This window comes from Microtus oregoni, unplaced genomic scaffold (genome assembly GCF_018167655.1).
Source record: "Microtus oregoni isolate MIOR12 unplaced genomic scaffold, Mior012 000040F_ref0000088, whole genome shotgun sequence".
Lineage (NCBI taxonomy): Eukaryota > Metazoa > Chordata > Mammalia > Rodentia > Cricetidae > Microtus > Microtus oregoni.
The window spans coordinates 17,321,892-17,348,313 of NW_024543207.1; the positions used below are offsets into that span (position 1 = coordinate 17,321,892).

Here is a 26,422-nt window from a genome sequence, read left to right on the forward strand (position 1 = left end):
GAAGTCTCCCACTATTAGTGTGTGGAGTTTAATGTATGATTTAAACTTTAGAAGTGTTTCTTTGACATATGAGGGTGCCCTTGTATATGGGGCATAGATGTTCGGTATTGAAATTTCTTCTTGATGGATTTTTCCTGTGACTAATATTAAATGATCTTCTTTGTCTCTTTTGACTAATTGAAGTCTATTTTGTTAGATATTAGGATAGCTACACCCGCTTGTCCATTTGATTGGTGTATTTTTTCCCAACTCATTACTTTGAGACAATGTCTGTCTTTGAGGTTGAGATGTGTTTCTTGTATGCAGAAGAAGGATGGATTCTGTTTTTGTATCCAATCTGTTAGCCTGTGCCTTTTTATAGGTGAGTTGAGTCCATTTACATTAAGGGATAGTAATGACCAGTGATTGTTATCTCCTGTTAATTTAGTTTTCATTATTGGTGATGTTAATTTGTGCATTTTCCCTTCTTTGGTATTTGCCACCATGAGTCCATCAATTGTCTGTGTTTTTGTAGGTGTAGCTAACTTCCTTGGATTGGAGTTTTACTTCTTGTATTTTATGTAGGTCTGGGTTTGTGGCTAGGTATTGGTGAAATCTAGATTTTTCATGGAATTCTTGTTTTGTCCTTCTTGTGATTGAAAATTTTGCTGGGTATAATAGTCTGGGCTGGCATCCATGGTCTCTTAATAACTGCATAGTGAATTTTATCACAGATCTCTGCAAAACTGACCGCAGAGAAGGTTCCATACGTAGAGAGAAATAGTTTCCAGATCAAGCTGTCATCTCTTTATTACCAGTTGTGTACTAGAAGCTTGGAATAAAATAATGCCTTTATACTGTAGAAAATGATTCCTTTCTTATAGTGTAGGTGTTTGTTAGCCTTCTTTAATCTCCTCCCTTGCCAGTGTCTGATCACTTATAAGTCTTTAATATTTATGACAATTTTATTTGGAGCTCAGGAATTCCTTCATATTAGATAACAGGATATATAGAAGTTGTGAGAAAAATAGAAAATTCTGAAAGTTTTTCAAGTAAATATTAAAGTATATATGCAGCTGATACTGTAAATGATAAAAAAAAAATGTGAACACTCTCAATGCATAAGTGTTCCGTGGAGGAAAAACTAGCCGGCAGGCGTTCATTTTTACTGCATTCTGAAGATTGTCTGATGGAACAGATTCTCAGGCTATACCAAAAATAACTAGAGATGAAAATCTGAAGAAAATTTAACTTCTAAACTTGTAATTTCTATTCAACCTTTTTGGCCTTTAAGGAAATTTCAAGAACATGCCGTTATCTTTGCATTTCTTAAACATCATATTGCCCAGAGGAAATACTTTTAAAATTTTTATAAATTCCTTTTACACCTTATTAGTTTTTTCATTTCTATCTCAAATCTGATTACTTCGTTATTTTAAATTTTTGTGCCAGGAAAGAACATCAGTATTAGCAAGACTGTGGTGGTGCACACCTTTAATCATAGCACTTGAGAGGCAGAGGTAAGTAGATCTCTGAGTTCATGGCCAGTCTGGGCTACAAGAGCTAGTTCCAGGACATGCTCCAAAGCTACAGAGAAACCCTGTCTCAAAAATCCAAAATAAAGAGGCATGGTATTTATTCATTTATTTTGTTGTTGTTGCTGTTAAGTGGATAACTCTACAGTTTTCCTTCAACATCAGAGATCTGAGAAGGAAAAGTTAGAGCAGGAAGTATAATCCAGATGGCCTCTGTGTCAATTAATAAATATTTTAAATGTCATATTCAATGGATCTCTATGGATTTTGAGGACCATCTATTAAGTATGCCTGAATTTAAACAAACTTTCTTTGTATATACTTACTTCTCTATTTGAAAATATGAATGGAAGACTAAAACTTGTTCTCATAAATGAATTACATTTTTGCTACGTTTAACTACATAGTTTTGAGCACATGGAAGAATTGAATCATCTCTAAGGTGACTGACCATTAACGTGTATGTTTTAATTATCTTTCACAATTTATAATAAGTTAGTAGCTTCTATAAGGTGAGGATTTTACAGTTTTATCCCTGTTAAGCTTGAGCCTTAAAATTTTGAATTCAAGATCCCTTAGCATTGAAGTAAACTTTAAAATGCAGTTGTAGTTCATAAAGACAAAAATGCTAGTCATATTTCTTTACGTTGGTTTCTGCTAGCCTGAGTAGACATTAGGAATTTAGTTCTCACTTATAAAACATATCTTGTTTTTTATTTTAAAAATTTTAGAAGTCTAGTGTCAACAAAGAGATAAGTGGTTAAACTTACACTTAACAATGACCTAAACTATTGACATACATCTCTCAGTCAGCTTTTTGTCAACTTGAATAATCACCTTAGGAATTTAATGGTATATAAAATCCATTCTAATCTAAAATACATTAGAGACCTGCTGTTGACAGTTTGGTCTATAAAAAATTACAATAAAACATAAAGGGGACAGTTGTACTAGTCAGTTTTATAGGTGCTGCGTAGTTGGTTTTATACATCATGGTCATCTCAATCCAAATGATGGTGAAGTCATATGGCATGTGTTCTTCAATTTTTCTAAAGATGACTTCTGAACATATGGTTGCTTTCATCCTGATGAGGTCATCAGTCCAGATGGAAGCAAACCACGTCACTACTATTTAAAAATTTCTATTATTGCAGTGTTTTGTTATAGTCCTATATTCCTGAACAAGAGTTGAATCATATGTGTAGTATACTGTAGTAAATAAAAATTTCTTATTAATAGGTTTAACTATCAGCATATTTTTATAAGCATCAAGCTAAATTTTTGCTATGGTTTTTTCACCATACCAATGAATTTATTAATCCTTAGATTAAGAATTTATAGCGAAGAGATAGATATTTCTATGCTCCATGTGCCATTTATACATGAGTTTAGTCAAAATAGTCAGTGGTTGCAAAATACTTAAAGTTGATTGATTAATCTAAAAAAGAAGCCATATAAGTGTGAAGAATGTGCTAAGACTTTCCGTTCTCCATCAATACTTTGTATACACAGGACTATTCATACAGGAGAGAAACCCTCCAAATGTGAAGTATGTGGCAAAACCTTCAAAAGCCCATCAGCATTTTATACACACAAAAAAATTCATACATAAGAGAAACCCTTCTCGAGTCAAGTATGTGTCAAAGACTTCTGTGTTGCATCACAAGTTTCTGAACACTAGAACATTCATACAGGAGTGAATCCCTTCAAGTGTCAAGTATGTGACAAAGCTTTCTATATTCCGTCACAACTTTTTGTACACAAGCGGATTCATATAGAAGAGAAACCCTACAAATGTGAAGTATGTGGTCAGGCCTTTACTGATCTGTCATAACCTTCTAAATATATGAGCATTCATACAGGAGAGAGACGTTAAAATTGTAAAGTGTGGCAAGGATTTCGATTCTCCATCAGCACTCTCTAGACATAAGAGAAATCATACAGGATAGAACCCTGGAAGTGGGAAGTGTGTGTCATGGTTCCCTGCTGCATCATTGTTTGGTGCTGTGGACCGCCTTTCGCTCCTTCAGTCAATTGCCGCTGAAATACCAGCCCACTGGGGCGTGGTCTATTTCTCTCTGAAAAATAGTGGCGGCACTCTGCTAGCTCTCTTGCTTCCTGCTCTCGCTCCAGCGATTAGACTCCTTTTCTGGCTGTCAGTGTTCTGTATGTTTTCCCCCTAAAATAAATACTCCTTTGAATCCCACTCCTTTGTGTGGGATTGGTTCGCACATTAATTTAAAGTACTTGGAGAATTCATACAGGCAAAAATCATACAACTATGTGTAAAGGCTTCTGTTCCATCATGACTTTCTGTACAGAAGAGCTTTCATATAGGAGAGAAATCATACATGTGTTAAATGTGTGGCATGTCCTTCAATTACTCATCAGGACTACCTATATACATGAGCATTCATATAGGAAAGAACCCTAAAACTGAGAAGTACGTGGCAAAGTCTCCCGTTTTCCATCATTACTTTCAGAACACAAAAGCATTCATATAGGAGAGAAACCCTACAAATATGAAATATGTGGCAAGATCTTTAAAATGTCACAGATTCCTTCTGCTCATTTCATAATCCATTCTGGAAAGAAACCCTACAAGTTTGAAGAATGTGGAAAAGCCTTGTGTAAAATGTTATACCTAACTCAGCACAAATTCACTCATGTTGGAAGAAACCTTCCAAATATGAAGAAGGTGGAAAACTATTTAACTATACCAGAAAACTTAAGGAACATCAATCAGTTCATTCTGGAGAGAAACCCTACAAGTGTAAAGACTGTGACAAAGAATTTAGAGCTTTCGTAGCATGTTCTTAGCCCAGATTATTCATATTGGAGAGAGGCATTGTGAGTGTGGAGAATGACAAGGCCTTCTAGCCGTCTTTGGTCTTAAACAACATCAAAGAATACACTTGTGAGAGAAACCCTGTGAAGAGTGTGCCAAGTCTTTTGCACTTACTTAGAACTTTTGAAACACCTGATAATTCATGCTCAAGAAAAATGCCAATACTGCCAAAAATGTTCAAAATAAAAAACTCTTTAATAATCTTTCGAGTGTTTCTCAAGACAAGGTAGTTCAAATTGCAGTGAAATAATACAAGTGTCCAAATATTCATGAAATATTATGTTTTATACTTTTATATTACCTAAAATATATCAAAAATATTCTGTATAGAAACCCTTCAGATAGGGGTGACACTGTGGCATATCCTGCTGTGTATTTGTTGCTTTTATTGACTGATTACTAAAGCTGTTTGGGTCCATAATACAAATGTTAAAATGAAGAAATCTGCACTTGCTCAGAATCGAGTTTAATAAAGGGTTTTTTATTTAGGGGTAGACTCACAGATCACAGTCCTCTGCACAAACGGAACAGGAGCTGAATACAGTAGCTGGAAGAGAGAGAAAATGCATGCTTTACATCAGCATTTATAGTATAAGAGGTCATGCCCAGGTGTGGGGGTAACTTAAAGGCTACTGGCTGTAGGATTTCCAAAAGCACCTCTCCATTTTGTTTAAATAAGAGAGTTCTAAGCTTGATACAAAATTATATACAATAAAAACAAATAAAGGGTATAAAAATTAGAATAAGAACCAGCATAAACAATGTCAAAGAAGAAACGTGATAAATGTTTCAATAATTATCCTATCCTAGGGAGTTTAAGTCTTATAAATAACTTGGCAAAGTCATAAGAGGAAAGTAATTACAACTATATAATCTTTTTGGTTGTTGTTTTGTTTTTTTCAAGAAAGGGTTTCTCTGTAGCTTTGGAGTCTGTCCTGGAATTAGCTCTTGTAGACCAGTCTAGCTTTGAACTCACAGAGATCCACCTGACTTTGCCTCCTGAGTGCTATGGTTAAAGGCATGCACCACCACAGTCTGCCTTAACTATCTAGTCTTCAATCCCATCAAAGACCTGAGAAGGGAAATAATATTACTTGAGTATGCAGGAGGTGCAATCAAGCAACTTCCAAAATGTGCAACAAAAGCAGAGAAAACTGGCTACCTGGGCAACCACCCAACGTCTCATCTGCAGTGTTGCAGCAGCGAAGTTTGGATAAGGCATAGAGTGACTGACAGTCCATTATCAAAGGCAAGAAATTTTTCAAAACTGTGTCACCCTGTCTTGGCAAGATTTGACAGTCTTTTTTCTTGTATCCTTCTTGTCCTGTCTGGACATCGTGCATTTGGTCAGTAGTTGATGCATGGGCATTTCCTTGCCCAAAAGCCAGTTTTGCCAAGAAGAAAACAAGCTCCAATTGTAGTGTCTTCAGTGCTCAACATTCTCTAGGAAAAGGATTGGTGCTGCCCAGAACAATCGTGTCTCATGACAATAGAGCCCTAAGTTATTTAAATGCCCTATTCTACAACTCTTAGAAGTGGTTGAAGATTAACTATCTATGTGGAATACAATCTATATGTATCCAAAAAGTATGACAAACATGGATGACTATTGACCTATAATTCTTAATATCTATATAAATTAAAGACTAAGGCTTCATATTGGAATATTAAACAATCTTTAAATAACTGTGTAACAAATTAGGACAATGACCTCAAAATGTAAACAATGTATAAGTATCTTGATCAGAGGTACAAATGTATATTGTAATATGATAAATATATACTAAAATTGTATCAATATACAAAATGTCTTAAGCAGAGATATAGAAGCATGCATGCATACAATATGACAAAATAACTTTGCCTAAGTCAACAAACAGTAGATGAAAATAGGAACTTATTTAATATAATTTAAGTTTGTATCAATATACAAGAATCTATATCAATGTAAATTGCCTATAACTGATAGCTCACATGTATTCACTCTATTTCTCAGTGTACTATTAATGTAAGTAAGCTCACACGAATCTATTATCCCATCCAATTTACCTTTTTCTTTTTCAAAGAGATCCCTGAGCCTACATAATTTCCACCCCAACCCTATACCAATTATAAACAACCCCTAAATGATGTCTCTCACCCTGAGGACAAACTTTGTTGGGTTGGAGAACGATGTCTTCTAGAATTACTTCCAGCTATCATAGGGGTGTTATTTCTATGGGATCCTGCGAAAGTAAAATGATGGTTAAGTTTCAAGATTACTGTGAGGTATAATTGTAAATAACCCCTGAGTATTCGGTAGGGTTTTTCTGAAGTTCCTATTTTGAGTTCTGACCAGAACATTGTAAAAAAAAAAAAAAAAAAAGTGCACCATTTCAGGTAACCAAGTTGGAACCATGTTGAGAACCTGGTACCCAAAATAGGTCTTATAGTAGTGCTATCAGCATCATGATATCACATCAACCAGGTTGGCTTGTTGTTGTGGGATCCCGTCTTCTTCCTAGAATCTTCAAAGATTGCTGCGGGAAAATTCATTATTCCTTGTGCAAAACTTAAACACTTTATACAGACATATATTCAATGAAAGGTACAATAGAGACAAAAATAGGTGTGGATAAAGTAAAAAATTTTCTAAATCCTTTCTTCATTCTGCCCTAAATGTGACAGCTTGTGGTATGAGACAGAAATTCTGAATTTTTCTGTTAAAAACATGCTTGGATTTAAAGAAGGACAGAACCCTTGTTAAGCAGAGATATAGAAGCATGCATGCATACAATATGACAAAATAACTTTGCCTAAGTCAACAAACAGTAGATGAAAATAGGAACTTATTTAATATAATTTAAGTTTGTATCAATATACAAGAATCTATATCAATGTAAATTGCCTATAACTGATAGCTCACATGTATTCACTCTATTTCTCAGTGTACTATTAATGTAAGTAAGCTCACACGAATCTATTATCCCATCCAATTTACCTTTTTCTTTTTCAAAGAGATCCCTGAGCCTACATAATTTCCACCCCAACCCTATACCAATTATAAACAACCCCTAAATGATGTCTCCAAAGCCAGCTTGATTATTAAGTGAGTCATGACTATTATTCCATTTAATATTCAGTGATTATTATCCTCAGATGACCTTTCCTCCTAAGTGATAATTCTCTTTGCTTGGTGATCAAATCTGATCAACCAAGGGATTCCCTGAGGTCCCAATACATGGAAAAGGCCCTGGCCTCCTCAAAACCAGGTACATGCTTGGCAGAGTCAGTATTGGCTCAGAGCCAGACCATGGGGAGCTTTTCCCTGCAGACTTGCTGTATAAAGAAGAAACACAGTTCCTTCTCCAAGACCAGAAATACGCGTGGAAGAGCTTGGGGCCATGACCTTGGGGGACTTGTGTCTTCAGATCCTGAGACCCCAACACTTCCCACAGGTATGTGGTTGCCAGTCCTAAGACTCTTGTGTGCTCTGTCTGTAAAATTCCTGAGATACTGTGTGCTCCCTTTGTTCAACATTGTTTAGATTCCTGCTGACTTTTTCCCACTGTACAATAGTTTCTGCTGACTTTGTCCATTTATCCCTCTGCTAAGAGTATATAAAATGTCATATTTCTTAATAAGTTTGCTTGGAATAAGATGTAGCTTATGCAAGACCATCTGACCCCAAACTTTCTTATCTTTGTTATGGAGTTTGTGACCCATGGGAAAAGACCATGATCTGAACTACATAATTTAGGTAAATTTGTTAAAGCTGCTAGCAGAGCAACACTCTCTGACAGACATGAGATTGTCATCTGAAGGGGAGTGAAGGAAGGATATTTAAAGGCAAAACCACAAGAAGACCTTGAGCATCTACACAAGCGGCCATAGAGCTGCTCTGCTCTGCCAAGGTTAGGTAGTCAAAGTGACCTCAGATCTGTCTTCAGATTTCGGCACAAGCAGTTACAGAAGCCAAAAAGCAGTCAGTCATGTCCCAACACTCAGATAGTCATGGCTGTACATTTGTTGTGTGTAGGGTTCCTGGAAACTTATCTTCCAGAGACGAATGTCTAGTGGGCACCTGCCTAGCAGAAAATGGAGTTTCTTTAGCCAACCCAGTCTTCTCTACATTCCTCTTTATCTTCTGATCTCCTGGTCCATGAAGAATGATCTGTTGGACCAGGTCATCAAACCATAAAGCAAATAAAGCTACAAAATCCTGAATGAGTAATCCTAACGGATGAGGAGACTACAGACAGAAAACTAATCAGAAGAGATGAAGAAAGCCACTACATGTACATAAAAATGGACACAACTAACACAAATGTTTCTACAAAAACCATCAGATGTCACTACAGACATGGAAGACCAAACAGTTCAGGGAAGATGAAAACAGGACATTTCAAGATTGCATTCTCACATCTAGACAGGTCCTCAAAACAATGTGCAAAGGACCCTCCAAGGTATGGACTGGGTTTACAAGATAACTGCAGAACATTCCACACAATAGATAAGGATACACATTCTGCTCACTGGCATAGATATCTTCTCTATGGACCACATTTCATGCCACAAACCAAGCCAACATAAACAGAAGAAAAGAAATAGTCTTGTGCACCCTAGCAGAACACATTGTACTGAAACTGGAAAGGAATAAAAAGAATAGCCAAGGAAAATGCACATGTAACCGGTGATTAAATGATGCACCTTTGAATGAACAGTGGCACTGAAGGATTGCACAGTCAGCTCGAAGTGGACTAGTTATACTGAAAAGTTCTTCACTGAAACAGCAACGAGATCTGAATGAAGAAAACATCTATGCTGCAATTCCAAGATGAAAAAGAAGCCAAACAGAAATACAGATGATAATAAGAAATGAGCAATAAAAATGATAAAATTCAGAGCATAATTCCAGAGACTTAAGGACATAGAGAATTAACCAGCGTGGTCCTTTATGAAAGCTCACATGACTGTATCCATCCACTGGCCAACCAATCAGAACAAAGAGATGATCACAGGATACACTAAAATCTGTGCACCTAAAACTTCAGAAATGCTTAGAAGAAATAGATCCTTTTATAGACACTCATGGCCAGTGAAACTAAAACCAGAAAATATAAGCAGCCTAAACAGACCAGTAACACTGAGGAGACTGACGCAGTAATTAAAACTTCCAAGGAATATCTAGTATCAACACTTTCCACCCCTTCCACAAATAGGAAAAGACACACACTACCGAAGTCATTCTAAGGAGCCACTGTAACCCAAAATTCAAAAGTACACACACAGAGAGAGAAACACACACACACCATACACGCAGACATAATTAATATAGAGTTTTTAAGAAAATTAACTATAGTAAAACTTTGACCTTATATCTGACTTCATTCTACCAATGGAAAATTGGCTCAATATATGCAAATCAATATATAATACACAATAAAATAGACAAGCAAATCACAAATCTCATGTAAAAACCCTGAACACCAGGCATGAGTCACTCAACAAGAGCGGTCATGCCTGGTATAGGAAACCTAGTCAACTACCCAGGGTAAGAAAATCATGGATCTTGGAGAATAACCTACAGCCACCACTCTTCTAAACTAGCATCATCTCTAAGGCTACATTCTAAACGTCTGTCCTTATGCCCACAGGGAGTGCAGTCCTCACCCCTCATCGAGGACACTGCTCTTCGCAACAAACAAGAGACCGCTATGGAAAACCTCAAATGATCAAAATGTAGGGTTGTGGAGCCTAGTCCCAGGGACTGCATCTCCACAACAACTCCTGCACCTCAGACTCAGGGGCCTGCAGAGGAGAGGGTGAGAAAAATTTTAAGAGCCCGGGGATTAGGGAGTTTACTGCGGGATAGTGTCTCCTAGTAATGGGTGAAGTCACACTCAAAGTCTCACCAACTTGACAGTTGGAACAAGAGCTAAACAAGGACAACAAATAGACATGTAACAGTGGACGGGGAGGCCCGCAAGGCCTCAACCCTGCACAGAGACGTACCAAGAAACCAAGATGAACCAAGAAACGTGGATAGGAGAAAGAGTCTTCCTCGGGGAAGAGCATACTATCTGGTTATCCAATACCAAGTGTTCAGTCCTGAAATCATACTTACAAGTAGCATTATACAGACTGAGCAGCTTACTTAGGAATGTAACCATATATACATGTATGCATCTAACAAAAATTAATTTTAAAAAGGCCATGAATTTGAAAGAGAGCAAGGAGTATATGGGAGGGTTTAGAAGGAAGAAAGTAAAGGGAGGAAATGATATAATCTCAAAAAATTAAACTTTTAACGTACGTGTTACTGAATACAAAGGCTTTACATGTCTATCTTCAGCAATGTGTGCAAATTTTCAGAGGTGTAGGAAATAGTGCAAATACTATTGCAATGTAGACTCTTACCAAAATGAAGTGCTTTGGCAATCACTCAAAATTTAAGCAGAACTCAACGCTTAGAGATTTAAAGCATCATAAGCAATTGCAAGATGTCCTTCCTTGACAGCGAAAGTCATAGAGTGAGACAGCTACAAAATGACTTCCACAGGAAGACGACATCTCAATGTACACGGTAAAGCCTGGCTTTCTGTTGGATAAGACCTCTCTGCCCTCTGACCCCTCTGTTGGATCTGACCTCCCTCCCTGCCCTCTGACCCCTCTGTTCGATTTAACCTCCCACCCTGTCCTCTGACCCCTCTGTTGAATCTGACCTCCCTCCCTGCCCTCTGACCCCTCTGTTGGATCTGACCTCCCTCCCTGCCCTCTGACCCCTCTGTTGGATCTGACCTCCCACCCTGCCCTCTGACCCTTCTGTTGGATCTGACCTCCCACTCTGCCCTCTGACCCCTTATTCCTACACACCTCGGGGCGCAGCTGCTGTTTGTCTCTTCACATGCCAAAGCTCTTGCTTTTTCTCCAGAAATCTGACCAGTAATGGCTTGGAGAAAGAAAGTCCTGTGGACGAAAAAGAGAATTAACACTTTTATCCTGCTATTGTACTTATAAGGGGAGAAAAGGACACAATAAATGACTGCAGAGACAGCTGGAAAGATGTTTAGTGCTTAAGGGGGCCGGTAGCTCTTCCAGAGGCCCTGAGTTCAATTTTCAGCAACCACATTGGTGGCTCATGACCACCCATATGAGATCTGGTGCCCTCTTCTGGCCGGCTGGCATACATGCAGGCAGAACACTGTATACATAAATAAATAAATCTTAAAAAAAATAAAGTGCAAGCTCCCATGAGAGGGTCTAGAGAAGGAGGTTACAGACAGACAGTGACTTAGGAATTCACTCTGGACACGATCCTCACCCAGGAACACCAGGATGCTGTAATTCTCCATCATCACATCCCTGTACAGACTCCACTGAGTAGAGTCCAGACATTTGCCCTCCTCTGCAGAGAAATCAATAGCCACATCCCTGAATGACAACATGCTCTGAAATAAAGATCAATGAATAAAAACCACACAATAAACTAAACCATTAATATAACTAATTAAAACTATTAATAGTAATAGTAATACCAACAGGTGTTATGTTCTGGTGCTTTTACCTGAGGTAAACTGTGAGAGGGTAGAACATGTGCAGGAAGAAGTCAGAAGGTGCCTCGACTATCCTTGCTTGTGAAGTCACAACGGGTGAGTGACTATATACAGAGATTCCAGGAGTCGGAGAAGGCCTGTTACCATGAGAAAGAAATGAAACTTGCAGTCTCTGCCGCTAGAGGGAGATACGCTGGGTGTCAGGCTGCTCTTAAGGTGTTTGGATGTGAGTGGAGAACTTACAGTAATGTCTATTACATTTATTAGTTATTTTTGGTCACTTTACCTGTGATTTCACACACAGGTCTGCTTGATATAGAAAATTACTCCTGAGTAAAACATTCATTTTGATTCTTTTTATTTTGAGATAATTAGAAGAAATTCACATGGAAAGTCACTGCTAAGCCTTTAAAATGAAATATTAGCAGAGGCATGTTGGCCACCTGGTGTCTGCCTCTTACGAGCAGAGGCCCAAGGATCACAGCTCCAGGGATGCCTTATCTCCAGGGTGAGTTCAAGGCTGATCTGGACAGTTTAAGAAAGCCTTGGACATGCTGGGAAATGGTGGGACAAACAGGTGGCTCTTTGTGAGTTCAAGACCAGCCTGGTCTACAATGTGAGTTCCAGGACCACCTGGGAGGGCTACACAGAGAAACCCTGTCTCAGAAAAGGAAGGAAGAGAAGGAGGGAGGGAGGGAGGGAGGGAAAGAGGAAGAAAGAAAGAAAGAAAGAAAAGAAAAGAAACAAAGGAAGAAAGCAAACAAGCCTTGTATTGAAATGAAAAGAACAAAAAGGAATGGGAGGTAGCTGGGTAATGGGGCGCATTCCTTGAAGTCGGGGAGCCCTGGGTTTTAGCACACAACACTAAAAACAGCAACACAACAGAAGAAAACGAAGTCTTGTGGGGCTGGAGTGTGGAGCGCACCTTCTGCTGTTGTGGTGTCACAGCCTAAGGGAGTCTTGATCACTTTTGGTTTGTTATTGTTTTTCTGCCAGATGAAGAATTAAAGGGGAAAAAAATCTCAACTGCAACATGTAGCATCAGGGGAAAACACCAAACCACAGGGGAGAATCCACCGTAATAGAAGGGTTTTTATTAGGGCCGAGGAAACCAAACACAGCAGGGCACACAGAGGGACCCTCTGCTGAATTGTGACAACTTAGGAGCTTGAATCTTGTTTCCCCAGGGAGGGCTTTGGAGGGTTTTCAGGAATCTCTCCCCCTCCCAGGCTGAGTTGGTAAGCAGGGCGAGGGTGATGAGACACAACTTGAAGTAACTTGTTATGCCTGAGTTGGGAGATCCCCAACGAGACCATGCCTTACAATAAATAATAATAAATAATAAAGCCCAAGCAGGGGCTTCATCCTACACACCAACGCAGAGGATGAGGGAGGAGGGACCCTAGCTCACAGTGCAAGGGGTTTTTAAAGGGAAAAACCGCAAGCAGGGAGCTATATCTGCATGCCTTGGTGTTACGGGATTGGGTGGGAGATATACTTCTGTTGCAGTTGGCTCTAATCCAAGAGAGAACTTTTGTAACTTTCCACAAAAACACCTGGTAACTGTAGAAACTTGTTTTTCTAGCTTCTGATTGGCTGTCCTTGGGTCTTACTGCAGCCAGGCAGTTTGGGGGCCATTTGTGGCTTTTCTGGGAAGTTCCAGATACACGGGGTGGGAAGCCTGGCATGGGGTGCCTGCTAGGTTAGATTCTCACAAAATAGGGCCTGGGTTTAAAATTACTTCAGTCTTGTCTCTCCAATGTCATTTTCCTTGAATTTGTAGACCTGATCCATCAACAGGAGGGACCAGCTGGCAGAGGAAAAGTCAGCCAGTCAGCCCAGCCAGCCTGCTGTTTGAAGACACCAGGCTTCTGTCTCTTTTCTTTCTCTAACGTATTTATTTGCTTCTTCTTTAAGGACCTTATCATGTGCATAAAGGTTATTTTAAGGTCTTTTATTTGTGCCTCAACTCTCTTCAGGGCCTGTTGTGGTGGATTTGCTGCTATAGTGGAGACATATTGTCCTGGCTGTTTTTCATTGTGTTTTTGAGCTGACATCTGGGCATCTGGTATTGGGAAGATTATTATTCTAGGTGCTGATATCTGGTCTTGTCCTAATTTAGTACGTGTTTTGTTCCTTGGTTTCCTTCTCCTCTTCGGATCTTAAGGGAGTGAGGTGGCCGTGTATTGCCATTAGGAAGATCAACTTGGGTCCTGATAGGTATGGGCATGGGAGCATCAAGGTAAAATGTGTTTCTGGGTATTGGGACCTGAGACCTAGGCACAGGGAGGGGTTGGGAGTAGAGGAGAATCTTCAGAAGAGGGAGGAAAGCAGGGTGTTCCACAGGATCTGTGTAGGTAGGGCCCTGCCTGGTGCGGACCTTAAAATAACCTTTATGCACATGATAAGAAAATATAAAGAATTAATCAGGCCTGGAGAGATGGCTCGGAGGTTAAGAGCACTGGCTGCCCTTCCAGAAGTTCTGATTTCAATTCCCAGCTACCACATGATGGCTCACAGTCACCTATAAGGAGATCTAGTGCCCTCTTCTGGCATGCAGGCTAAATAATTCTTTATATTGAGATCTGCATGTGTCTGCCTCCCAAGTGCTGGGACTAATGGCACATGCCACTGCTGCCCTGCCCCCATGTTTTCCCCATATTCGAATTGCATGATTAGATTGCTTACTAGAGAACTCTAATATTTAAATTAAGAAGTTTTCAGTATAACAATTCCACCTGGGACTGACTTCTCTGAATTATTCAATGAACCATTAGTCATTCGAAAATATAGTCACCAATTTCTGCATTTTCCAAGGTTTCTCTCTTTTCATTTCTATTTTAAACCAGGGTCCTCTGATAGGATGTACTAGATTACCTCGGTTTTTTTCTATGTATAAAAAACTTGGGTTTTGGCCTGTACTGAAGTCCATTTTAAAGAAGGTTCCTGTGCCTCTGAGAAGAATGGGTATTGTTCTGCAGTTATGGTTTGAGTCTATATAATATTTGAAGGATTAACTCTGGGGATTTCTTGCATATTTTTTTAATTTAGGGAAGCTATCTAGAAATGACAATGCAGTATTGAAGTGTCCCATTTTTATTGTGCTTGAACAACGTGAACTTCCATGCTTTCCAAAGTTATCTATATAAAATCAGAGACCTCGTGATTTGATGTGAAAATACTTGTGATAGTTATGTCATGTTTGTCAGTATGTAGAGATCTTCATTTATTCTGACTAGTGGCTTTAACTGGTAATAAGTGTCAATCTAGTCATATTTACGATGTATGCAGAAGGAAAGAAAAGGATGTTAGAAAAGCCAGCTGTTCATAATTCCTCTCTTGTACTCTTGTAGACACAGCAAATCCAGGAAGAAGATGCAGGGTGAGGCCGGCCCCATCTTATCTCACCTCCAGTGAGACATCTACTTTTTCTTCCCTGAGCTGACACTGAAGCGGAGATCCTAAACCATCAGCCCCTGAGATGCTGAGGGATCCTGCTCCTTTGCCTGCTCATCATTCCTTCATAGTAGGATGTTATCCCTCTGTGAGCTTGCAACACCCAAAGTCATGGACTGAAATCACATTGGCCAGGTCAGGTTTGAATATTCTCAAAAGTCGTATTATACTTAGTTTATGTATTTTTTATTTTTCAAAATTTCATATAGATATAAAAATTGTTTTGGTCAAATCTCCTCCCCATTCCTTCCTTATAAATTACTCTCTATTCCTACCTTCGTTTTCTTTACAAACGTTTTCTTAAAAATGCAGCATCTTTTTACTGCTAAGGTTTTGAGCCAAGATTTGGACAACTGACTGAAGGACAGGAAGCCCCTCAGACTGCTCCACTAGCTCCCCTACCATTTATTACCAATACCTCATCAGGTGGGTGAGGCACTTAAAAGCACTGCACTATCGAATACCGGTGTTTTGTTGACTCTTCCACAGATCTTGTGATTGTGGTCAAACCACTTGAAGTTTACACTTGTGACAACCTAGACATTCCCTGCACGTCCTGCAGAGCTGCCGCACACGCCTACTGTTTCTGGCTCTTACACTATTTCCAGCTTATCCACCTTGAGGATTGCTAAGCCTTGAGTGTCAGATATGACATAGGTATCTCAATTAGAGCTAAGCACACAGCAATCTGCTATCCATGCATTTTGACCAGCTATAAGTCTCTGTGTTTATACCAACTACTGCAGAATTAATTTTTTCTGATGTGGAATAACTGTTGGGAGGCCCTGCTAGTCAGAAGTTGCAGTCTACTGGCAGCTTGCTTCAAGCTCAACAACATGGCGGACTCACTCTCCAGCGCGGCCTTCTGCTCTCTACCTGCTCCTATTTAGAGGATGTCTCTAGGTCTGGATGCCTGACTTATCTCAAGGATGACCTTTGACATAGTTCCCTGCAAATGCTCCCCTCCCTGCCCCTGTGGAACACATGGTAATTGAGTAGCATGCTCTAGCTAATTCATAGAACAATGCTGCCACTAACCCAGCTTTATGATAGGAGTATGCCACGTGATGCAAACTAGGGTTGTCTCTGGGCTTCCCAATCCTGTGTGTTTCCTATACACTGAAATAAAGTTGCCTTGTCTCATTGAAGTCAACTCCTGGAGGGTTCTCTCCATCACATCCACAGCCGACCCTGTTTCCCGCCTCTACTTCCTCCCTCCTTGCTGGTGGTGGCTGGTGAACCCGAGGAAGAAGGGGAACCACAGCCTACTATGTAGGTATGACCTTGGGACAGTTCATCACTTTGTCCATTACCACAGTGATAGGAGTAGGCTCTGCCCTAGCCCAGCACAGGCTTATGAGCCAACTCACACTACCAAATATAAGCATCTACCGCAGTACTTTCAATCCAGTCCAAACATGGGTAGGAAGTCTCATGAATTGTGCCATGATTTCACTATTGGAACATGTTGCTCAGACATGTTTTTATTCTGTGTTCACAACGGGGTAAAACTGTTTATTACACTTCTCTGATTAGATAGTGAGGGTACTTCAACCCCAAATTCTTCAAGTCCATATACAGAATATGTATTATAATCCATTTGTGTCTTGTTTGGTTTTTTCATCAATATTTTATAATTTCCATCTTGCCAGTTTTTCACTTTCTTGGTTTTAATTTATTTGAATGTATTATTTTTGGTGCTCCCATGTATGGAATTATCTCCTTGATTTTATTGTGAGACATATTGCTATTCTGGAAGCAATTAAAATTATTTCATATTTTTATTTGTAGATTTTTATATCCTGAAACTTCTGAATTATTATTCATAAATGTTAGTGTTTACTGCATATAGAAAAATGTCATGTGTAAAAGTGAATAATCTTACTTTCCTACTCTTGATTTGGGCACATTTGATTTCTATTTATTTCATGGAAATTCTAGATTATCCTTGGTGCTCTGTAGAAAAGCATAGATTAGACTGGATGTCTTCATGTTGGATCCCTGAGGAGAGTACAGCATTTTCTGCTCATGGTCATATAAGCTAAAATTATTTGATTTGCTTTGTTTTGTGTTTAAAAAGTGAAGATCAGTCCTCTGTCTGATGTGGGGTTAGTGAAGATCTTTTCCCATTCTGTAGGCTGTTGTTTTGTCTTGTTGACTGTGTCCTTTGCTTTACATAAGCTTTTCAGTTTCAGGAGGTCCCATTTATTAATTGTTTCTCTCATTGTCTGTGCTGCTGGGGTTATATTTACAAAGTGGTGTCCTGTGCCAATGTGTTCAAGTGTACTTCCCACTTTCTCTTCTATCAGGTTCAGTGTGGCTGGCTTTATGTTGAGGTCTTTGATCCATTTGGACTTGAGTTTTGTGCATGGTGATAGATACGGGTCTATTTTCATTCTTCTATGTGTTGATATCCAGTTATGCCAGCACCACTTGTTAAATATGCTTTCTTTTTTTCCACTGTATATTTTTTGCTTTGTCAAAAATCATGTGCTCGAAGGTGTGTGGATTAATATCTGGGTCTTTGACTCAGTCCCATTGGTCCTCCTGTCTGTTTTTATGCCTATACCAGACTGAAGAGGTGTCAATGAATGCTCAGTACGTCTCATGTGACACAGCACCTTCCCAGTCATGTTTCCATGTAACAGACATGTGCACACGCTCAAACACACACATGCACACAGTCACACACCCATATTGGAAACCAAGCTGTGCTGAGAAATGGTAAGTCTTAAGGTTGCTGACAATGCCTTCACTTCAACACTAAGACAGAGCAGACATGACCTCATTCTAGACAGACTTGTCAATCAAATATCCAGGTGGAGGCACTGATTGTTAACTAGTTTCTCTAAGGCGGGGAAGCTGTTCTGCATCACTGGACTGAACATTATACTTGGAATTAAGAAATAATATGAAACTTCTCACAGTATCTGTTCAGAAACAGCTTCACTGTGAATCAGTATCCATCATGGGAACATGAAATCTTTCTTGTGATGGGGTTTGTGTCTTTGTCTCAAGCATGAAATGCATCAAAATCTTCCAAAGAAGAGATGGATATTCTCAGTACTCCATGATTCCATGTAGCTTCTTCACGACAGTGAGTGCAATCCATGGTCCTAAGAATGTATTTCTAACACCTTTGTATTCGAGGAGGAATCATCCCAGTGTTCTGCTTAGCCCAAATGAGGGAGGGTCAAGACAGATACCATTGGTGTTCAAGATAGTGTCAAAGATGAACCATGTCAGGATCAGAGGAGAGAGAGAAAATTCAATGAGGAACATCAGTTGAAGGCAGAGAGAAATCCCACAGCACACGATGGACCAGTAGATGGTGCACACTTCAGTGTGATCCCAGGAGCTGTGCCCCTTGCGGGAGGTGCAGAGGAGGAAATCAAGTGCTCAGGGCACAGATGGTGGAGGCTATATGCCGGAGTTTGTGAAAAGTCAGGGAGAAGTGGGTGAGGTGGTTGTGGGCAGAATCATATTTATTACACAGGGTAATGGGTTTAAGTGCGGGCAAAGAATTTACAGACAGATGGAAAGATCGTTAGATGGATTCTGGAAATTCCCTGCTAGTAAACATCAGAGTTCTGTACGTTTCATTTTGTTCATTGACTTTAACCATCTCCGTGGCCCTGACCCATGCTCTTCACTGCGTGGATTCCAGCCTTCATATGAACCCTATGCTGGCCCTGGAGTCTGATCCACGTCTGACTCACACTGTGTCTAAGCACAGGAGGACAGGATTATTTTTGTTACTGGGTATTAAACCAAAGCCACCTTCATTATAGTCAAGTGGCATAGCCCTTACCCCTAAGCTAGCCCTGATCATTCTCTACCGTGTGTTTAGATAAAACGCATCTATAAATTGTCCTTGTTAGCCTTATTTTCTGAGTCTTCTGTCTTAAACACCCGAGACGCTGTATGAGCGACAGGATTACCAAGGATGGTTTCAAAAAGCATCTTGAAGAGATGATGCTTAGTCCTACATTAGCTTCCTGCTTCCTTATTTTTAGTAAAACAGACCAATGTTAGTTTTCATGCTGCAGTTAGTTGATCCCACACTAAGTAGACCTGAGCTTTAAACTCACAAGTATTAGCGGAAATAACTAGGAAATACTAGTGGTAAACATCACTGTGAAAGGCTGGGCTCACAGGCTAACAGCGGGTGCTGAGATAGCAGGACTGAAACAGCCCGATCCCCTATGGGGGTTCCTATTTTCCTTTCTAACTTCGCCCCGGTGCAGTGAATCAACTTCTGTGGGTTCCCGGAAATCCTTCGCGCTGAGTTATGGGAAATGTAGTCTCGACCACCATGACATCACAAGAAGGGGCTGTGGATAACGAACTTCCGCTTTCAGTCTTCTAACTTAACCGTCTCCCCTAACTTATACGAGTGTTCTTCTCAGCGCTGGGCTTGGATCTCTGACATGGAGGTTGGTGCAGGGTGCAGCGCCGTCCTGCAGATCTGAGGGACTGTGCAAGGTGGCGGGTCCGGCGTGGAGGTTGCTGACTTGGGCTGCTTAACAGGGAGGCGGGAGATGCTGACCTTTAGATGCTGTGCTGAGCTAGGCTGGGCCACTGCACACGGGTGCCGGTTTGACAGGGGAGAGGGCGCCACGCCAAAGCCATGTGCTGTGAGTGCCCAGTCTCCTAGGACGCCCCTGCTGCCAGAGCCCATCCCTGCTTCTGGTGGTTGAGGAGCTGAAGGAGGCTCTCTTTCCTGCTTGGCTGGAGAAGCATGCTCCCCCTTAGCTGCCTCTGGGTCACATGGCAATAGTCAGATTTCTCAGGACTTCCAGAAAGGGCGGACACCTAGACTCACCTATAATATTTTTTTCTTCTTTTTCTCTTTCTCCCTCTTGTTTTTTTTTTGTTGTTTGTTTGTTTGTTTTTGTTTTGTTTTTTGTCTTTTCTTTTTTCCAAGATAGGCGCTTTTTTTGTGTAACACCTCTGGTTATTCTGGAACTCACTCTGTAGATCAGGACAGCTTTGAACTCACAGAGATCCCCTTGCCTCTGCCTCGCAGAGTACTGGGATTAAAGGCGTGTCCCACCACCGCCTGGCTCTACCTATATGCTATAGAACACCTATATCCTGCCATACTTTAGGAAGCTCACCTCTCTGTTCCTAAAGTTCCTAGTTTCCAGGGACAGATTGCTGTATGGGATTTCCTTTTCCCTTGGAATGAATTGGGAGATTTATGGAAGCCTCTGGTGGAATAAAAACGAGTTATATACGCTCTTGAGATCAGAATCGTCACATTCCACTCCCATATACCCACAGGATAATCTTGTAGTCAGTATGAACCTACCTTTGCTGAATCCAGATAATTACGAACTTCACATTGCAGAGTGAAACATACTGAGAGTAATACTGCATCCAATTCCTTTTGAGACTGTGATGTCGGAAATTTTGACTCCTTTTCAGATGTAAGAGAGGACTTGGTGTGATGAGATAAATGGATCTCATGATTGACAAGAGGAGGCTTGGATATCTCTGAAAGGGAGAGGTGTAGGCGGATGTGTCTCTCCCCCAGGCAGTTCCCAAATAATAAATCACCGTGAATATGATTTAATATTCTCTACCAATAGCTCAGGCTTATTTATTAACTCTTACATTTTAAATTAACCCCTTATTTGCCCCCTGCCACATGGCAGTATCTTTATTAATATGGAACATTAATCTCCTGCTCCTTCTGAGTCTACTGGCAGACTCCACAGGCCCCGCCCTTCACCTTCAGTTGGTTGCCCATTCCATACCTCCTGCCTGGCTGCTGCCCAATCAGCATTTTAGACCAGTTCTAGTGACAAATCTTTACAGTGTACAAGAAGATTATTCCACAGCAGAGGGGAGAAATGGCCCATTTTTTCACGAACATCCTTTTGTTACTTCATCATGTGTTGATGACTAGATGCTTCTATCGCGAAGGAACATCTCCTTTGCCTGTTTGACTGTTTCTCTGGATTTTCAGGGAATGTTTGTTATCTTTGCATATTCATCATTATTTTCTATCATAACATCATGGTTCTTTCTTCTAACATTACCTGAATTTTCCAGATGAGAATTCCAGCTCAGCAAATGGTAATACAACTACACTTACCACTGTCCTTCACGTGTGGTATTGCCACCATCCAGGCAGTAAACTGTGAACATGGGATTCCTTCCTCTCCCCTGGGAAGGCATCCAGTCTCCCTCGGTGTGCAGTCCTGCCCTTTCCTCCCAGGCTCTTATCCTGATTACTGTCAGTGTGAGTGATGATGTGGATGGAGTTGGAGTTACTGGTCTTTACAAACTCAGGTGGTAACCTGTCATGTTCAACAAATCTGGGTAAACTCTTGAAGGGACCTCGGGTTTGGGTATTGAGATGTGTTTCCTGGCGAAGACTGTGTATCTGTCAGAGGCCATGTAGAGAAGACGCACGAGTCTTTTGGACCGGTTTTGCTGAGAGAAACAAAGGAATACACCTGAGAAGCAGTTTGTTGTCATTTTCTGCTTTTGCGGTAAAACATTTTGGTCAGTTTTCTCCAAGGACAGTGTCCAACTGAAGTGACATATTTTGAGTGTAAGTGTATGTGTCAGTTTGTCTACTTGACTATCAAAGACTGTATTCAATTGTTCTCTTTTTTTGTGGTAACTATTTAAATACATGCCAGATGGAAGAGAAGTCAACGCAGTGTTTCCAGGTTCAAGTCCATGTACTATTCGTTAGGTACAATCGGTAACTGTATACTGAGCATTTAAACTTTACATTCATGGTCTCTTTCATTAACTGTTGTTATATATGCATATGATATATATATGTACTTACATATGCATATATGAATACACACATAGGTATATATTTGCTTGGCGTGTACAATCTTACTTGTGTATGTAACTGTTCGGCATTGAAATAACCAATTATTGTGTTCTTCCCTTGGGAAGATGACCTCTGGTTCCCCTAGCATCACTTCATTGGCTCTAGTTCTTTGTGTAATGTTGAGGTCTCTCTCGCATCCCTCCCATTCTGCATTGCCGTGTTTGCTGGTGTCATCTTTTTCAGATCATCTTTGAAGTCATTTGGTGAGACTCTGGGTGTAACTTCTTTCATCCTCAGGAGGCAGTCTCTCAACAAAAATCCCAACTCCTCTGGCTCTCAGAGCTTCCTACCCGCTCCTTTGAAATGATAGCGGAGCCTTAGGTGTAGGAGCTGTGCTGTCCACATCCCACAGTTCCTCATATGGGTCTCTACCTGCTGTAAAGAAAAGGGGTGGCTACTATATTTACCTGTGAGTAGAACGACAAACCCTTAGAATAGAATTGGGGATTATGCTGAATTAATTAACTGGTAGTTGCAGATTCTCCTCCAAGTTCCTTGACTTCACTAGCTCTACGTTGTTGTCTAGGTTTCCTGAACCGGGAATGATCCTCCTCTTGTTGAGCGGATCTTTTTTTTTTTTTTTTCCCCCTCTGGCCTCATGCTTTATTTTTTTTTATTGCGAAAAGAAGAAAAAAAAAACATAAACAAAAAACAAGTTTCCACCTCCTCCCAGCCTCCCATTTCCCTTCCCCTCCTCCCACCCTTCTCCCCCTCCTCCCACCCTTCTCCCCCTCCTCCCACCCTTCTCCCCCTCCTCCCACCCTTCTCCCCCTCCCCCCACTCCTCTCCCCCCCCCCTCTCCAGTCCACAGAGCAGTCCGGGTTCCCTGCCCTGTGGTAAGTCCTAGGTCCTCCCCCCTCCATCCATATCTAGGAAGGTGAACATCCAAACTGGCTAGGCTCCCACAAAGCCAGCACATTAAGTAGGATCAAAACCCCCTGCCATTGTCCTTGGTGTCTCATCAGCCCTCATTGTTCGCCATGTTCAGAGAGTCCGGTTTTATCCCATGCTTTTTCGGTCACAGTCCAGCTGGCCTTGGTGAGCTCCCCGTAGATCAGCTCCACTGTCTCAGTGGGTGGATGCATGCCTCGTGGTCCCGAATTCTTTGCTCATGTTCTCCCTCCTTCTGCTCCTCCTTGGGACCTTGGGAGCTCAGTCCAGTGCTCCTGTGTGGGTTGTTGAGCGGATCTTAATCCAGTTAAAAAGATGTTCATTGCCACCATGGCATGGATGCCACTACTGCACCTATAGGGTTATCTTTCTATGAAGGTCATTGCTGCGATTTATAAGCATCATAGTTGGGCATGGCTTTGTGTTAACAAAGAAATAAGTGGCTACACACAAGTTAACAAAGACATAAATTGTTGGACATACATCTGTCAGTCGGTTTTTTGTTAGCTTGAATATATCATTATAACCTGAGGAATTTAGTGTTATATAAAAATCTATTCTAATCTAAAATACCTTGGAGACACGCGGTTGTCTGCTTAGTCTACAAAGAAAATACAATAATACATAAAGGGCACGGATGGACTAAGAAGTTTTATAGGTGCTGCCTTAAATGGTTATATCCCGTGGTCATTTTGATCCAAATCACAGTGTAATCACATGACAAGTGTTCTTTAATCATTCTAAAGAAGGCTGCTAGCCACATGGTTGTTTTTAATCCTGATGAGGTCATCAGCCAAGTGGAGTCAAGTCACTTGACTATTATTTAAAAACATCTGTTTTTTATAATGTTATCTAGTGGACCCATTTTCCTAAACAAGAGTTGAATCACATGTGTCGTATACTGCAGTAAATTAAAATGACCTATTTATAGATTTAACTATCAGCCTATTGTTACAAGTTTAAGCTGAATTTTTGGTTTTTCTTTACCATTTTGAATGAATTTATTTATTTATTTTCAACTTAAATGAGTTTTATTTACTTCCCACTAACGAATCTTTATTTCCATTCATGAGAGCAGTAAGTTGACCATATTCAGCTTTCTTGCCCAGTAACTCAAAGGAAAAACCCAAAGAGATTAGTAAAGAAAAATGGAGGAATTAATACCCCCTAAATTTTTAAAATATGTTTAAGGGTGAAAAGTGTTTATAATCCCTAGTAGGAAAACATTATCTGAATGAAGACACTAATGGAAAACCACTGTAAAATGCTTCAGCCACATTTGATGCAGAAAGGTAGGGATAGTCTTCGAAGCACCCCAGCTCTCCTGATGAGGTCAGAGGTACACTGATTTGTATTATCGCAACATCCAGTAAGTGAGCTAAGCTGCTCTTCGTTCAGCAAGGGCTCTGTTTGACATTACACTTGACCTCCAAACTTGCCTGACAATTTACTGATGAGATTCATAACCTTTTGGTTGCTCTGATATTTTGACATATTTGCTGGGTTTTGGGCCACATCCTGGAAAGCCACCATGACTTCTGGATCCTGCTTTGCTGCAAGAACCTCAGCGTCACTGAGGATTTCTTTGAGTCCAGGCATTCCTGCCATTCCAGGCATGCCCCTCCCATTCCAGGCATGCACCCTCCCATTCCAGGCATTCCTCCAGGAAAACCACCTGGAAAAGAGCTATCCTGAGCCCCAGACTGTCTTCTGGCTTCTTCTTCCCTTTAGGTTCTTTCATCCTCTTCTTGAGCTTTCTTCACCCTTTCTATTCTTTCTTTTATCTCGCTCTTCGTGTTTTCGCATATTTTCTCCAATGTTCAGCAATTTTTTGAGCCCGAGGTTGAACCTCTTTCAGCATTGCGCTGGCATCCTCGTCACAATCCAGTTTACAGGCCAGGGCTAGGTCATGAGCTGCTTCTTCCCAGTGACCCAGGAGTCTGTGTGCTTTCCCCCACCAGGTGTATGGCTGAGCTGAATCAGAGTTTATCTCAATGGCTCTGTCACAGTCTCAGATAGCAGCGTTTGGCTTCTGTAATTTAACGAAGACACTGGCTCTCTTGGCATACAGAATAGCCAAGCGAGGATTTAGCTTGACGGCATCAGTGAACAAGTCAATAGCTTTCTGCAGCTCACCATCATTTAGGGCCTCTGTGGCAGCCCCCTTCTTTTCATTTGCTTGATCCATCATCTCCTCAGTTATGTCTGCATTTTCATCTCCCATCTCTTGAGAGACATCAGGGTCTGGCTCAAGTACACCTTCATTGTCAATTTCTAGATCACTCTCCTCACTTGATGGTTTGTCTGTCTTTATGCTTTCCTCTGTCTTATTATCTCTTTTTTCTTCCTTGACATTTTCTTCTGATTTAGCCTTATGCTTGCTGGTGGAAACAGGTGGATCTCTGGGAATTTGAGGCCAGTCTGGTTTATACAAGTTCTCAGTATGCAGAGCTACATGGTGAGAGCCTATCTCAAACCAATAATAAATAAATTCTGTCCACCCACTCCCTCAGGAAACGCATTTCCTCAGTGTGCAGGATGCTCGGATCCTCTTACACTCGAATGAATTTATTAATCCTAATTTAAGAATTTATAGAGAACAGAGAGATATTTCAATGCATCATGTGCTAGTTTATACATGAGGTTAGTCAAAATACTCAGTGGTTGGAAAATACTTAATAAAGATGACTGATAATAGCACCTTTAGACTGCTGAGCTATATAACCCAGGAATGGGTAAAATATTTTCTGTGGAGTATTCAGAATTTGGATATAAAGAGTAGACTCCTTGTCCTTTTGAAAAGCCATTTATTAAAACATTGAAAATAATCTCTATAAGATTTTTAGATGTAATTTTAGGCAACACCCATGGGCTATTGAAAATGATTTTTGAATGGTATCCTTTGGATGATGATTGTCTTAGTTATGGTTTCTGTGCTGTGAATAGACTCCATGATCATGGCAATTCTTACAAAGGAAAACATATTTGGCGTGAGCTTATGGTTCCAAAGCTTTAGCCCATTATTATTATTGTGGGTGGCAGGCAAGCATGGTGCTGGAGAAGGAGGTGAGAGTTCTACATTTTGATCCTCAGGCAGAAAGAATTGGGTTTGGCTTGAGCATATATGAGATATCAAAGCCTGACTCCATAGTGACACACTATCAAGGCCACACCTCCTAACAGTGCTACTCCCTATGGGCCAAGTGTTCAAACACAAGAATCCATGGGGGCCATACCTATTCAACTACCACAGTGATTATAGATCCTGAGTCAGATGACATTGCAACCTGCCAATTATTAGTACAGAACAGATAAC

The 26,422-nt window shown here is 40.5% G+C and overlaps 1 protein-coding gene across 8 annotated transcripts in view; it reads left to right on the plus strand.

Annotated features, from left to right (window-relative positions):
- Nucleotides 1-26,422, plus strand: part of LOC121433584 (zinc finger protein 728-like) — a 38,617-nt gene that overhangs the window by 4,064 nt on the left and 8,131 nt on the right. Inside the window, exons 2-5 of one of the 8 annotated variants that reach the window (XM_041632064.1) lie at nt 1,432-1,499; nt 7,676-7,799; nt 9,999-10,166; nt 15,251-15,488. Coding sequence is in view for 1 of the 8 variants with exons in the window: in XM_041632061.1 (XP_041487995.1) it covers nt 19,784-19,789 (6 nt within the window). In the remaining 7 variants the exon portion in view is untranslated. Of the gene's footprint in view, nt 1-1,431; nt 1,500-7,675; nt 7,800-9,998; nt 10,167-11,927; nt 11,994-15,250; nt 15,489-15,842; nt 16,478-19,703; nt 19,790-26,422 lie in introns of those variants that run through there. The other 7 variants (XR_005972335.1, XM_041632062.1, XM_041632065.1 and 4 more) reach the window with 7 other exon arrangements.